This window comes from Danio rerio, chromosome 23 (assembly GCF_052040795.2).
Source record: "Danio rerio strain M-AB ecotype USA chromosome 23, GRCz13ab, whole genome shotgun sequence".
In the NCBI taxonomy this organism is placed as follows: domain Eukaryota; kingdom Metazoa; phylum Chordata; class Actinopteri; order Cypriniformes; family Danionidae; genus Danio; species Danio rerio.
The window spans coordinates 15,024,564-15,041,496 of NC_141043.1; the positions used below are offsets into that span (position 1 = coordinate 15,024,564).

The 16,933-nt window shown below is 37.4% G+C and overlaps 1 protein-coding gene across 2 annotated transcripts in view; it reads left to right on the top strand.

Moving 5' to 3' along the window:
• Positions 1–6,818, top strand: part of samd10b (sterile alpha motif domain containing 10b) — a 214,293-nt gene extending 207,475 nt beyond the window's left edge. Inside the window, exons 5-6 of one of the 2 annotated variants that reach the window (XR_015523324.1) lie at positions 743–3,158; positions 3,214–6,818. Coding sequence is in view for 1 of the 2 variants with exons in the window: in XM_087306760.1 (XP_087162886.1) it covers positions 743–765 (23 nt within the window). In the remaining variant the exon portion in view is untranslated. Of the gene's footprint in view, positions 1–742 lie in introns of both variants that reach the window. The other variant, XM_087306760.1, reaches the window with a different exon arrangement.
• The last annotated feature ends 10,115 nt before the right edge of the window (positions 6,819–16,933 follow it).

A 16,933-nucleotide genomic window follows, 5' to 3' on the forward strand; every position in this document is an offset into this window, starting at 1 on the left:
GCGACCTCTGAAATAGAAACTAAGCTGAAGGAAAATGAATGAACAACATATTGTCATTAGATTTTTGCAACGCTACATGCAACCAACATATTGCCCATAGTAAATGCGCACCTTGATCTCACCTGAAAGGTATAGGTAAACAAACTTATTTATTTATTTATTTTTTATTTTAAAAAAAATAAATTGGTGTACAACATTGTTCACGGAGCTTCATATGATTACAGTTGAACCACTAAACAACAAGTCACACGGAGTGTTTTGACAAGTGTTTCTGGACCTTGAACATCTCGGCACCATGGCTGTCTAAGGAGGGTCAGAGAGCTCTTGAATATCATCTAAAATATTTCAATTTGGGTGCCAAAGATGAACAAAGGTCTCAGCAGATTGAAATGAAACGAGGCTGAGTAATTCATAATAGAATAAAAATTTTTGGGTGAACAAACTCTTGAATAAAATGATCAACAAAGGAAGGACAAAGGAAGATTTTCATTCACATAAAATGTAGACATGATACATTTAAGTGTTTTAAAGCCCCAAATGTCCCCCATTAGACAAGCATTAAATGGAAGAACATGAAAACACAGAGGGATCTTACAGATGAAAAGGCACATCTATGTATAGCAAGTAAATACATAACAAGAATGGTTCTGTGATGCACATCCCTTCTCTACATGTATTTCCTGCAATCATGTGAATAATTTATGCTCTTATTCATTCTCATGTCTCTTTTCTCTCTTTGCAGCTTCCTTCGGCAACATTTCTTAGCTCATCTGTCCTTTGGCAGCTCTCTCGACTTCCCGGCAGATACAGGAAGCCTTATTCCCAACTGTAACAGACATTTCGAAAGAGAGAGAGACTCTGCCTGCCTGTGGATCAATGGAGGAGACTGTTAACTCGACACAGGTTTAACTGACAGGACTGCCTTTTTATGAAGAAATTGATAGGATTTCAGAAACTCAAAAGGACAAAGGCTACTCTACAACTGTAATATAGTGATAAGATTCAAGTTTCACCTCATCTCTTTAAAACCTACAGCAGCAACCAGAGCCCTGTCAGACAGCACTTGGATCAAGACCTCTAAATGGATCCAAACGTGAAGTTGAACCGTGATCTCAGTTGATGTTATGGTGCGATTTGTCTCAGTAGCCTTGATTCCCCTCTGAGGTTTAAAGTGTTTGGATATCTGACAGCCTTGCTCTTTTAACCCAGCAACACTCACTCAACATGGACGTAGATGCAATGCTGAACAAATCCTGTTTCTACAAGTGTGGGAATAGACAATCCCTCCTCCTACCTCTCACGATAGATTGTATCATTCCATTTACAGTAGACTTGAGGCATGTCATTTGATTATCTGAAACTTCCACGCTACAGGCTAAAGGGACTTCCTCACTGATAAAAACAACTGCATCATTTCGAAGGACTTTCTTTTAAAATGGACTTTGAACATTGAATGTTAATACTATCAGATGTGCACACCTATAAAATGACCATTGTTTTGCTTTTCTTCTCAGGACGTTCATTTACATTCTATGCTGTAACCTTCATTTAAGTGTCATTTTCAAATCTTGCATACAATGTAGTTGTTCAGGTTTTCTCCTAATACAGAAAGAATATATCAGAGTATTAATATATGTTTACTCTAAGAATTAAGGCCCATTCTCACCAAAGACAATAACCATAATGATAAAGATATTGTTCCATTTTGCTAAATTTAAAAATACAGCTATAAGGATAATTCAAAAATTAAGAGTAGGGTTGGAAAAACTGATGACTGATGAAAAATATTGAAAACCAATTTAATGAATCAGTTGGTTTTGACATTGTATATATTATAGTTATCAGTCTTGGTGTGAACGGGCCTTTAAAGTATGTGTCTAGATTAATGTCTTTTGTAGCAGTCCCAGTTGTCCTTATTTACAAAGCAATAATGTAAAGTGGTGCCACATGCCTGCATGGCTAGACCTGTTAGAGACTGTTTTCAGCTACGTAAACAATCATAAACTTTAGGTCTGAAATATACTTCACACAAGCGAAGGGTTCTGCATTCCAACTGAATTTGGTGTTGCATTCCAAGATGACTTAATGTGTTAACCACTGCAAGTAAATGTCACCCTGCCTATTCTAATCACCCTGCTCTAAATGATATTCAAACTTTTTCCAAGATTTTTTTTATAAAGTTTCCTTCATGGGAGCTAGGGAGGCTTTACTATAGAGTCTAACCATACTACTACAAATCTTACGTCAAGGTGGGAGGTGAAGAGGGTTTAAAGCTGTTACCCATTTCACTCATTCATATTCATAGCACCACACATTGCATTCATAGCACCAACAAATCCCCTCTGGTCTTGGGATGCATCAAGTGGGATTCAAACCACTGTTTCTGTCAAAGACATCAGGCACCCAACAAAATATCTTAAAATTGCAGCCTCTAGTATCAGGCACTATCCCCTGTTGCTGGCCTCATTTACACAGACAGACCTAAAACTCATTTCTACCCAGGTCATGGCACTAGTGTAACCCCTCTGGTTCTACACGTTTTGGACCAAATCTGTGATTTTGGCAGGAAAGGCAGACAAACTAATAAGGGAGCCAAGAACTGCAACCTGTAGCATCAGTCATATTTGTCCCTCTTGAGGCTAGGTTTACCCCCACAGCTTTGGGACATGACACCAATTTGACACTTCCCATTTAACCATTCGAACCAATGTCTTCAACATAAGAAGTGGGCACACTATCAAGGACACAAAAGGCTGAGATTCTAGCTACCACTTAAGGCCTGTAGAGTGAAATGTAAAGCTCTTACCAATTTTTGAAACCTCACTCCCATATGGGTCATAGAACCGACAAAAATACTATGGCCTTGAAATGAAGCCAAAACACTGTTTTGGCAAGGATGGCAAGCACCCAACAAAAACATTTAAAACTGAAGAATCTAGCATCAGGCACTAGTCGTTGTTGTTGGCTTCATTTACACAGAAAAGCCTAAAGGTCAGCTCCAAGCATAGGCTCAAACTTGTGGTTTTTGGCAGGGAATGTAGATCCATTAATACAAACTGCAGGTTCTAATGTCAGTCATATTTATACCTCTTGAGGCTACATTATCTACACACCCATTCTATTTTACCCACCCCGCTCTAGGTATGATTCAGATCATTGTCTCTGACATGAGAAGTGGGTACACTAACAACACACCCTCTAACCTTCTTTGAGGTTTGCCCTTACAACTAATACTATGGCTTCCACTACACATTTTGATTCGGGTCACGGCACCAGTGAGAACCCTTCCATTTTACTTGCCTTACTTGAAGTGGAATTCAAACCAGTGTCTATGACATGAGAAGTGGGAACACTACTAAGGACACAAAAGGTTGCATCTTCTAGCATTAGTTGCCCCTGAATTTCTTGAGTGGGAGGAATTAGGTTTACCCATTTAACTAATACTAGCTAGCTTCCACTACACTCACTGCAATCTGGGTCATGGCACCAATGTGAACACTCCCATTATACTAACCTCACTCCAAGTGGGATTCAAACCAGTGTCTATGACATGAGATGTGGGTACGCAACCAAGGGCACAAAAGACTGCAGCTTCTAGTTTTAGTTGCTCATGCATCTCTTGAGTGGGAGGAATGAGGTTTACCCAGACAACTAATACTAGGTAGCTTCTACTACACTTACTGCAATCTAAGTCATTGCACCAATGTGAACCTTCAAACCAGTGTCTATGACATGAGAAGAGGATACACTACCAAAGAGACAAAAGGCTGCAGCTTCTAGCATTAGTTGCTCCTGCATCTTTTGAGTGGGATGAATGGGGTTTCCCAGACAACTAATACTAGGTAGCTTCTACTACACTCACTGCAATCTGGGTCATGGCACCAATGTGAACCTTTCCATTCTATTCAGCCCACTTCAAGTGGGATTCTGGGATTCAAACCAGTGTCTACGACATGAAAAGAGGGTACGTTACCAAGGACACCAAAGGCTGAAGCTTCCAGCATTAGTTACTCATGCATCTCTTGAGTGGGAGGAATGAGGTTTCCCAGACAACTCATACTAGGTAACTTCCACCACGCTTACTGTAATCCGGGTCATGGCACCAATGTGAACCTTTCCATTCTACTCACCTCACTCTAAGCACTAACAAGAACACAAAAGGCTGCCACTTCTAACATTAGTTGCTCCTGTGTCTCCTGAGTAGGTGGAATGAGGTTTACCGATACAACTAATAGTTAGCTTTCACTACACTCACAGCAATCCGGGTCATGGCACCAATTTGAACCTTTCCATTATACTCATCTCACTCCAAGTTGGATTCAAACCAGTGTCTATGGCATGAGAAGAGGGCATACTAACAAGAAAACAAAATGCTGCAGCTTCTAGCACAAGTTGCACTTCACCTCAAGGCCACAACTCTTTTTAACACCAACATAACCCTTTCTATTTTGCTTGCCCTACACCAAATTTCAACTGGTGTTTCTGACATGGGAGGTGGAGACACTTACAAAGATGCAAAAGGCTTCAGCTTCTAGCATCCATCTCTACTGTGCCCTTTGAGGCCAGAGCTGTGAGTTTTTCCCGACACAGCATTTACTAGCTGGCCTCTATTACACTCAGCCCCACAAACATCACAACCATTTAGGTCACTTCACCAACATAACCAATTCAGTTTTACTTGCCCTGCTCAAAGAAAGCTGAAGACCATGGCCTCTAGTGTTAGTTGGTTCAGTCAGTCTCTAGTGATAGTTTTCCACTTGAGGCCAAGGCAGAAATGATTACCCACACAGCATTTACTATTTAGCCTTTGTTAAAGGTTTCTCTTTGAGGTCAACCACTGTAATGGCGGTAGAGTGGATTAAAGATGTTTGTTCATTCAGTGTTTTAATCCTGTTGGTGTTTGTTGGGTACGAACATGACTGTTATGTTTTCCAACATAATAAATCCAAAATCCAACTTTAAAGTAACACTCCACTTTTGTTTATTAACTTTGAAATAGGCTACTTTTACAATTTTCATAGCATTGAACAGTGGTATCAGATTAGACCAATGGTATTCTCTCATTCTGGTGTAATGATCAAAAATCTTTGCTGCTGTACTCTGGCTGCATTAGGCACAATGATATTCCCCAGCTAGGTAATTAAGATACAGTGATGTGAAATATTATTGTTCTAGCTGCAGCCATGGTATGGCAGCAAATTTCCTAAATTTTCACACCAGAATGAGAGTTTAGGTTCTAGGCATATTGACCTAGAACACAGGTGTCAGTTCCTGGAGGACTGGAGCTCTGCACAGATAAGTTCCAAACTTAATTAAACAAATCTTATCAACTTTTCCTCCCATAGACTTCCATTTATATGCACGCAAATGCTTTAGACCAAAAACGTGGGGTCATGCGTTAAGTTTCGCAGGTTGCTGCGGTGCAAAGTTCAAGCTTGGTGAACTCTGACCTGCCGAATCGCATTACTTTTTTTTTTTTTTTTTTTTAGAATATGCAAAATACAAGAAAACATCAACAGATAACAAATACAAAGCAACAAAACAAAAATATCAACAATATAGTCAGGTACTGGTATGTGCGTGAGTGTGTGCGTGTGAGTGTGTGTATGCATGTAAAGGTAACTTGGTGGACAGGTCAGAGTACATACATTAGGAACAATAACAGTCAATAAATGAAGCAAGTGTCACAGATATAATCACATTACTTGACTGCGTGAGACCAGTCGAGGATTGAAACACGACCTCTCTGGACAAAAATTTAAAACATGGAGCAATCGCTCACTTTTTAAAATGTCTAATAAGCATGTTAAATCCCGCCTCTTTTGGCAGCACCGCACAACAGAATATCGCATGCTCAAACTCTAATGTGACCGCAGCTTAAGTGTGTTGAAGCAGGGTTGGAACTAACTGTGCAGGGCTGCGGCCCTCTAAGGTCTGAGTTTAACACCCCTGACCTAGAAAATAGTTATATTTAATTTTCCCTTGGTCTAAGTACTAATTAGGAGACAGAGAGAGAGAGAGAGAGAGAGAGAGAGAGAGAGAGAGAGAGAGAGAGAGAGATGCTAATGGTCTAACCTGATTACAAGATTTATGCTAAACTAAGCTAAAATGCTCACCCCAGACCTGGAGATCAGCTGAATAAATTAAAAACTAGTAAAACTTCAGTGTTTAACTCTAGGGTAAACTTGTAAAATAAGACTATTACAAAACAGTGGAGTGTTCCTTTAAACATTTGATACAGTGCTGGCTATATGAGCTAGCCTTTTGAGAAATTAGGTTTGTTATCGCAAGAAGGCAATAAGGCATGCTATGTATTTACTATAGAAAGACCATTTATTTTCTCTAGTATGATAAAGGACCTTTGGCGGAGAGAATGTAATTATTTCCATTTTGTGATTTTGTCATAAGTTTTGCTAAATTCTAAATAGTCCGACACTAAAAAGCACTGTGATACAATGGCATGGTTTTTAGCAAGCTTGAATGTTTGTGTTTAGAGAATAGGGTGGGAGTTACTGTAAAACCCCATTTTAAAAAGAATATAGAGTCTTAGATTGGTTGTCGGATACTCATGGCACCAGTCATTGTTCATGGCTTCTGCACAGTGTACTCAAATAAATGAAAATCTGGCTCTCGTAAGCACACTAATCCAGTCCATCCAGGTTAAAAGTGTTTATATGGGACTGACAGGCTGGAATTACATTTGAAATTCATGTGACAGAAGAAAGATGTCTTTCCAGAGGGTTTTTGCTGACTCTTTCAATCTGGCACACTATTTTTTTTTCTCCAGACTTGTGAAGGGTTTCATTTAAATCTTGTTATGCAGAAAAAAAAAAAAAAAGGGAAATGAACATTGGTTATGTAATGTCCTGCTACTAATATGATTATACAAGACGTAGTGTGGCATACACAGCTGTACGAGTGTGTTTTGGAATAAAGTTTTAAAAATAAATATTTGAAGTTTGTTATTTACTATTATTTAAAAAAAAACTGTTATGGTTCAACATGTATCAGTGAAGAAACATTTTGGAGCATATGTCTGATGCATAGAAAGTTAAAATGCACACCTATAAATCCATTACTTCTTTACAAATTAAACAACTGTTCTTAAAACAAGTGCAGTATAGAGTAGAGAAACTGACGTCACCTTGTAGACCAATTGGCTGCTAGCATAAAACTGGTTCCCTCAATAAAATCACCATAGAATTTTCCCATAGACTTTTAAAAAAATTGCTAACAATAAGCTCTGTGTTCAAGCACAGTTCATTACACTTACATGTTTTGTCCAGATAATCCTCACTTGATAAAATAACTGATTATTTTGGTTCATAAAAGCAAATGCAAGAACTACTTTCTACATCACCACCATCCTGCTACCTACAATTTTTTAAGCTTGTTTTTAGAAAAATGGTTCATGTCAAAAGATTTACTCTCTCGATTTATTTTATTATTAATCCATGCTGTATAAACAAATATGTAAAAATATTATATATATATATATATATATATATATATATATATATATATATATATATATATATATATATATATGTGTGTGTGTGTGTGTGTGTGTGTGTGTGTGTGTGTGTGTGTGTGTGTGTGTGTGTGTGTGTGTGTGTGTATATATATATATATATAATATTTTTACATATTTGTTTATACAGCATGGATTAATAATAAAATAAATCGAGAGAGTAAATATATATATATATATATATATATATATATATATATATATATATATACATACATATACATACACACACACACATATTAGTATACATGCATCTATGCATTTTGAATATCTTTCCCCTGAGAAGTACCTTTGTTTTACTTTACAATTGTTGAAAAAAATTTATCAGTTTTAAAACACGTTCTGTATGTTTTATAAATGTGCTTAAAATTATTACCACATAACTAATATTATTATCATATAAAATATTTAAATGTGTATTGCTATTATTATTATTATTATTATTATTATTATTATTATTGTTATTATTTAAAAAAAAATGCTAAATGAGGTACAAGTATATCAAATACCTGCAAGTCCCATCATGGACAGAGAACATTTTTTTTTTTTTTGCCCCATGAGGTACAAGTATATCAAAAAGCAGCCCATACAGTCACATGTGCTATAAGGTGAGTGTAAAGGAGTTTAAGAAGGAGTGTAAATATACAGTTAAAATGTGGTCAAATAAAGAAAAAGATGAAGAAAACTGATTAGGTGTATGTTAATGTAAAACAATCTCAATATGTCTTTTAAAGACATTAAAATATCGGTATATTTTTACTAATTTATTCACACATTTGCATTACTGAGAGAATTGCTCAGAGATAGGTTGCACTTTCATAAAATCGTTTTATTAAAATAAATGATCAACAAACGAATCTGTGACAAGTAAAATCATTATCTATACAAAATATGAATGGCGAATTAGAAAAATACTACAAACTGTAAAATACTTAACCAAATAGCAGACAAATCCAAATGCCCGACACAAGCTGTACATTTAAAGTGGGCTGATTCTATACAGTTCAGTTCGATGAAATCTCTGACCTCACCCGTAGTCCCATTTAGCAACCTGATAGCAACCATCTTTTTAAAGAAGCCTAACCAATTTGAAAATCAAGAGTGAGATATAACTGATGTGTTTCATGTCGTAGAATAAAACATGAAAGTATCTTGAGTTTGTGGTATCCACAAAGCTTATTTTAGCAATTTAACTGACATTTAACCTATTCAAAAAACCCATAGACTTTGGGACGAGGGAACCGGAACTGCTAAAATGGTAACTCACTCCTGTGTTATTGCATACAAATTGACATTATAGTTCCTCCGCTTTATAGTCAAGATATGTTATTGAATATTAAAGTTTTTAAAATATGAAAAATTACATAATTTCGTAATATTTCCAGTCAGGTTTTAGTGAACTTGTGATATCATCTAACAACACAAATCGTTCAGATCTTATGTGTAAATAGGCCCTAATACAGGCAAGGCCTTTCAAAAGGTTTGCTCACATGCAATTATTGACATCAGGAAATCTTTGTCAAAGGATGTCTCAGAATAAAATTGTTTGAGCACATATTTCTGACAAGCAAGCAGTTATGATATGTGATCGCTGCCCTAGAGACGGACTTGTGCAAGAAATATCTTTATTGTACTATTCATTTAACCTTAAAAATTGAATGCTAAGAAAATCCCTGCATGTGCCCCTCAGGATCTGTCCTTTTGCTCAATTACTTTTGTCTCCACAATTTCCAGAGTATTTTTTTTCTAATTTGTTGGCTTGGCACAAAAAAAATAAAAAACTATGGCTGCATTCCAGTCTGATTTTATTTATGTCCTTTACTTGTGAACTTTTACTTGTTTCATTGACTTAGATATATGTCATTAATAATAATTAATTAATAATAGAAATATTTTGACATAAATTAGGAATTTACCCATGGCAACTTTATTGTAAAATAGTTTGGTATATTTACCTTTGGCCCACAACTCTTCATGGTATTTGGTTTTTGGCCCTTCATTTGAAAAAGTTTGGGCACCCCTGCCCTAATCCCTTGAGCACTTGGTAACTACACTGTTGTGACATTACAATTACATTGTATTCTGGGACATATAGGTGCTGGATTGGACATATAAAGCAGACTCACTCGCTTTGTGTAAACTGAGAGGTATCAATGTAAATGTAATCAGGATTCACCCGAGAGTAAGGGCTTAGGGAACTTTGCAACTGCTGAAGACTCTCAGAGCTTCAGGGATAGACTATAAGTTCAGATGAGACACTAAAGGGACGATCGTTCTGGTTGATTCACAGCAGCTAAAAACACAGAATATACAATGGTTGCAACAAAGAGGCCACTGCTCGCTTGAAACACATCCATAGACTGCATAAAATGTGGTCGCGCTACATCTGTGTCTTCCTCTGCTTGTAAACAATCACACTTTTGACCAGTTTATGAGATGAACAAAATGCGAGTATGAAAGGTAATTATTGGCCGATACCTACAACATTGGCTCATTCTGAAAATGTAGCCCTATTTACATTTCTGGTGTTTTACATTATATATATATATATATGTGTGAATTATCTTCAGCCAACATGTGGCTGCATTTCGTTGTGATGCCATTTCTTTTCTCACTAACAGCTGACCACTTACCTCTGTATGAATGGCTTTCTTGCTGTTAGTGTTACCAGTTTGTCACAGCGTACGTCAGTAGACTGAAGATGCAGAAATGAGTTGACCCTGACGACAGAGTTTGAGTGCGATGAAGAACACTTCCAGAAAGCAGATAAGGCAAAAACAAAACCCAAAGCTAAAAAAAATGTAAAAGTTAATAACAAGATGTGAATGTGGTAAAATCTGAAAACATGGCGAAATCAGGGAGCTTTTCTTTTTCTGCATTGCTTTTCAAAACACTGTCGCTTGGGTTTAGGGAAGTGGGTGGGCGGGTCAATCTGTGCTTTTAAAAACCCTATTAGATTTAGGGAAAGAGGAGAGTAGGTCAATCGATCGGTCATTCAGTTGTCATCGGCCTCTGGTGGATTTATACAAGAAGATCAGGCGCAAATGGCCCTCGTGAATGAAATTTGAGATCTGAAAAGAGTTAACAGCAGTCTGGTTGATTCATGAAAATAAAAACTGCAAAAAACATACCTCCTGAGACGTACTTGGCACTTTCCAAAGATGTATATAGGGCTACATTTTCAGAATGAGGCTACATGGGTTCGATACCTTTCTCTGGCCAATCCATCAGAGCATTCCTATTGGGCCCTATTATACACCCGGTGCAATGCTGCATTTCTGCTACTTTCAGCCTGGTGCAGGTATCATTTTGATGTTTTGTGCCACATTGTTTAAATATCTAATACATTTGTGTGCCTATAAACATGCTGGTCTGAAAATGAGGTATGTTAAAGCTGAGGAAAATAAAAGCTGGTCTAATATCAATTGTGCAATTTTTTTGTTGTTGCTAATATTGTTATTTAGACAGCGTGTTAGTTATATGCAGGTACCAATGTGCGTAAAATATGCTTATTGAACAACTGATTAATCCCAGAGTATCAAAATCAATTTTTCTCATATCTGGCACCTAAGCTCTGAAACAGCCTTTCTAGCACAGTTCGGGATGCAGACACACTCTGTCAGTTTAGAACTGGATTAAAGACTAATCTCTTTGCATTACCATACACGTAAAACACAAATGCTTTTGAAATCCAAATCCTCTAAATCAGGGGTCTCAAACTCGCGGCCCGCGGGCCATTTGCGGCCCTCAGTGCAATATTTTGTGGCCCGCGCCGACCGCTGTACACTGACAGAATCAGCAGAGCGGGGAGAGAGAGCGCTCCCCACTCCGCTGATTCTATCTGTTCACAGCGGTCACTGGCATTCCCCGCCCGCCGTGTAAACAAAGTGTAAACAAAGCCGGTGACGTCACCACGCACCCCGCTCCTTTGTTAGACGCTGTGACGGGCGGGCAGTGTTAGGAGGGAACTCGCGCCGGCCAGAACCAAGTTAAGCTGTTCCCGCCCCTGCCTGCCACTTAGCTACCTATCTGCAGCCTGCCACCTAACTAGCTACAGCCTGCATCTTATATATATTATAGGTAGATACAGACTGGTACAGACTGATGTGACTGGAGTGGGGTGGGGGTGTTTTATTTATACATATATACGCCTTTTTTTTTAGGTGAGGGAATGGAAGTTTTGAGTGAGTTCCCCCACTTTTTTCCCTAGGACTTCAATAAGTCAAAGTACAGGTCTAGACTTAATGATGATCATCTTCAAGCCATACTGAGGGTCTCAACTGCTTCCGCTCTAAAGCCAAATGTGGTTCAGATTTGTGAGAAGAAGCGCTGTCAAGTCTCTGGCAGCAAGAAGTAGGCAAAAGATGCCATGTTCAGAAGAACTGTTCATAATCTTCACTCAATGTTCTATTAATCTTCAGGACACTTCATGTTCAGAAGAAATAATTAAAACTGTTAATAATGACATTTGAAATCCCTAATGCGGCCCAGCCTCACCCAGACTTTGCCTCCTGCGGCCCCCAGGTAAATTGAGTTTGAGACCCCTGCTCTAAATGATTGTTAGTCTGCATTATTTAGGGCAATCAAAGCCGGGAACACTTCCCAAAAGAAATTATAATTAGGCATCTGTGCTTATGTTAGTCTGTTTTTATTTTTTCCAAACTTTCCATAATCCTGGACCAGGCTGTATCCTGAGCAGCTGCTGTGGTGGTCATGAAGTTGTGGAGTGCATGAGACTGATACCTGTAAGACCCCAGTGACAGAAGAGTCCTCGCATTGATCCTGAAGGGCCAGCCTGTACACCAGCCGGTGACCACTCCCACATGCAGCTTCTCCACGATGGACGTCCAGGGTTCTCCAGCTTCTGGCACCTAGACTGCACAAGATTGGCCATAGGAGAAATGGCCGTGCCCAACTGAGCCTGATTTCTCTCAAGGTTTTTTAATACTTTACTTTTGCCAATTGGTGAAGTTATTTCCCTGCAGCTGTCGCCACTGGCTTGCATGGTTTCGGACTTGTGGAGCTGTGCATAGATGGATTTTCTCTTCATTGTTTAAACTCTCAGCAGTGATTATTAAACCACACTGAACATAGCTAAACTAAACTTCAACACTGAAAACTGAACTGGCACTGTTTCAGTTTACTATAATCTTCTATGTGAAGCTGCTTTGACACAATCTACATTGTAAAAGCGCTATTGAAATAAAGCAGCACACAAATATCTTTAAATTAATAAAAGATTAAAGTATTAAAATGTAAAAGATTATTATTGTCTACATAAATGTAAAAAATGCTACCTCATCCCACATCTTCTTAACCTCAAAAGGCTTTGGCAGATTCCGGCTCATACTGTAGATAGTTTGTTCACTTTAACTTTGCCCATGAACAGATCTGTTTCCTTGCTAGTGAACCATTCTGTTATTCAGCTTTAAAAATCTGCCATGTAAACAGCGATTATGTTATGGTGTGACTCCAACTCGCTCTTATGCTGTGTTCAAACCAGACAAGGTACGCATGGATAAATTGTGCTATTTGTGTGTAAATAGATGCGTGAACATTTTGAGTTTACTTGCTTTATTCGTATTTCAAATTCACGATGCAGATTCGTGTCATGGACAAGGCTTCTGTCTGCCCAGTGACTCTAGCTTCATTGCTAGATGGCTAACATGGATTTTATTGAGAGAAAAGCTGTGTTTATGTGCTTTATGAAAGATGAAAAACAGCAACGATTTGTTTGGAGCCATGTCTGGGTTGCCTAGATCCATTAAGAGGTGCACCCATCTTAGTGAATTCACCAACTCCTCCAGAAACTGTCCCTGGATAATGGAGCTTGCAGCGGTGCTTCAGACTAAGCCGAGCCCAGTTTGATAAACTGTTGTCTGGTGTCGACAGGAAGATTTTTCCCTGGGATACCAACAACAGGCGCTACATCATAACCATGCCCCTACAAGACAAATCTCATCATTTGTTAATGTGGCGCGTATGTCCGCTGATCTTAAGATTTTCCAACTCAAGCAATTTGTGCCATAAGCACGTTCAGTGCAGCAATCACGCAAACTCGCCCCCATCATTCACACGTATTGATGCTTCATCCATGTCTGGTGTGAACACGGCATTAAAGGGAACATACGATGAGACTGATTAGTTTAATTGCATGCTGAGCCCAAAACACATCTATAACTTTTTAAAACAATAAGAAAAACAGTTTTTTCTCAAACAGAACCAACAGTTTTATCCATGCACCGTTAAAATAACGCAAGTGGATTCGGACATCAATTGTTAAGACAGAGCCCATTGTTTTGATGAATGCCTAATGCAACCTCTTCCCATAATACATGTAATTCAGTCAGTCCTACAGAACACCTGTCCTCTTATACTGTCTCTCTCTTTCTCCCACAGGTGTTCTTCTCTCTCCTGCTGAGCTGAATTTCTCCACACAGGTGGAGTGCAGACTGATGGAGGCAAGTTAGTCAGCATGTTATTTTATTCATGAGTGTCTCTGTGAGTCGTTGGTCTGAATGCCTCAGACATCTCCTGGTCACACAACAGAGAGCTGACTCACTTCAGCAGAGCCATGGTCAAAAACTGAGCCTGTCACAAGGTAGAATGTCACGTTTAGCTTTAGTAGCTAAGAAAACCAGCATACTGATCAACTATTTAAGATTTTTTTTTTTTTTATTTGTAAACATTAAGTAAATGGGTGTAGTGCTGTACAATCAAAAATCTTTACAACAATCTCAATTTAAATGATCAGTAATATTTTCATGTTAATAATAATTTAATAAAAAAAATTAACTTAAAGGTAATCGTATTTCTAACTTTAATCATTTTTTAAGATGAATGTAATTTAAATGACTCATTTATTTAACTTATAGTTTAAGACAATCATATACTTTTTATAATATAAAGCTTTCAATAAAAGTTGTAACATTTACTACTGTGTAGCATGTTTTAATGAAAATGGTTTTAACACACGTTAAACATAGAACAATTCGTAAAATGATAATAAAATAGGTTGTAGTAAAACAATGTCTTTTCTAGAATTGTTAAAAAATAATTTGTCATGATGACAGTCAAGAATATGATACTTTGCCAAGCATATTACATAAATATTAGCTAAACATGATAGAAAACAGAAAATGATAGTTAATGTTGACTTAAACATGCTAATGTGCTACAAGCATGCCAACTGACATTGACACCTTACTAAATGTTGGTCTCTCTATAATTGAATTGTGAAATATAATGTTAGCTATATATGTTAGCCATGTTTTTGCGGCTTTATATGTTAGCCTTATTTGTTGGCTTCACTTTTTTATCAGGCTAAAGTGTGAAGCTATCAACACTTTGTTAAAACATGTTAGTCATTTGTTAAAAGATGCTTTAAAAGTACTAGCAATTTGCTAGTTTGTGTTATATGTAGTTGGAAATTTATTTCAGTAGCATGTTAAAACATCCTATATACGCTAAAACATTTCATTTTCAAGCATTCACCATTGTGTCAAACTAGAAGTATGTTAAACCTTTCTTTAAATTTTCTTCCTTTTTTCTACTAAGTACAAGTATAGTTTGCTAAGAAAAGTCAACATGAAGGCTTTGGCTAAGTCTACAGTAATCCAGAAAAAGTAGCTTTAAAAAAAAAAAAAAAAGGGTTTGTTTAAAGGTGCTGTTTGTAAGTTTTGACTGTTCTAAAGCAAAAAAATAAATAAATACATGTACCGTCACATGTTTGCAGATATTTAAGAAACATGCCAGGTGAACATTCTTGTTTATCTGAAAAACAATGCTGAAGTCAGATATTCTGCCTTGAAAATTTGTTTTCCATGCAGGAACGCTCTCTTTTTTTATGTTCTTTTATCTTGGCCTATGCCAGTTTAGCCAATTATATTTCAGCACTTCGGGGTTGCCTTGGTGGAAAACCAGACTCTGAAAGCACGCGTCCCTGACCGAAATGCGACCTCCGGTGGACAGTGTCATATGAACTCCGAAATGAGACAGATTTAGTTCCACATGAGGTTATTAATTAGAAAATAATATAAATATTCTAATATAGAGGCAATGATTTAAAGGTTACACTGTAACCGTGTTTTCTAACAACACGCTTCATGATGTGCTATGCAGTGATAAGCAATTTGGCTGTTTGCACCAGACGAAACATGACAGAAATTAAAATACAGCCATTCAGAAGCACAAAAAATGCACTTACTCACGAAATGGTAAGGCTTTTAATTTATTTAATACATATTAACCCTCTTTAAAATTAAATGTAGATGCTGAATCACGTGTTTAGTTATAAAGTTAAATTTCAAGATCTGAGGTGAACTATCCTGCTGCTGCTTTCAGTATATGGCAATAAATGTTGTGTAAAATGGCATTCAAGCTCACATTGTTAGTATTTAACACTGAATAAAGCACATGAGGTTTACCTGAGGTGATCATTGTCATAGTTTTCTGTTGTTTAGCTGTGAGAAATAGAAGTCGTTTCTAATATATCAATTTGAGGTGTTGAATGGAACAAAAACTCCTTTTAATATGGAAAATATGCTTTTATTTAGAACACAGTTTAAATCACTTGCTCCTGTCCTTAGTCTGGCAACCTCCGCTTGCCTTTGTTTTGATCCAGGAATGCAATATTTAGTTCAACCACTGGTTGTCAAGCTTACATACGACGCCTTTAAATGTGTGTCAAATTGTCTATAAAAGATCTGTCAACTATCATTTTCAATTCTTTCCCAAAAATAGTAATCGAGACTAGAATGACTGAAAAGGCTTTTGTTTTGTATATGCACAGACATAAGACACTTTTGCCTGCATCATATCTGCCAGGCGTTTATTTACTTTCCATCTCTATGAAATATTGTGGCAAAATGTCTCAACTATTATCTGCTTCCGCCACTGAACAATAGATTGGGAATGTACAAACTGACATTAATCTTAAATAAAGCTGTCAAAACTGACAGCATATAGAACGTCGGCTTTACAACATTGTCCACCTTGTAAGCTGAAATGGTCACATGACAGTGGTCACATGACTAAAATGCATCATTAAATGTATCTGATTTCATGCATCACTGTGCAGACCAATCAATATCTGCTAAAGCAGAGCATGCGGGTTAAAAATTTTGTCAAACTCGATGCTGCACTGACGTCACATGACCGCGACATCGCTCCAAAATCCGAAACAGACTCAGCCAATGCAGCATCTGAAGAGCCACTGCAGGAGCTGCGATGATTACACAATATTACACAATTGGCTGGATTCACCACATGATGACTTTTTCATTGAACAACTTCCATCTCACAAATTTCCAAACAAGTACCGTTAATGCCATCTCTATTTTGTACATATCATGCTTATAAAAGACAAAGAATATTTTACTGCCATAATCATCTTTTTTTTGT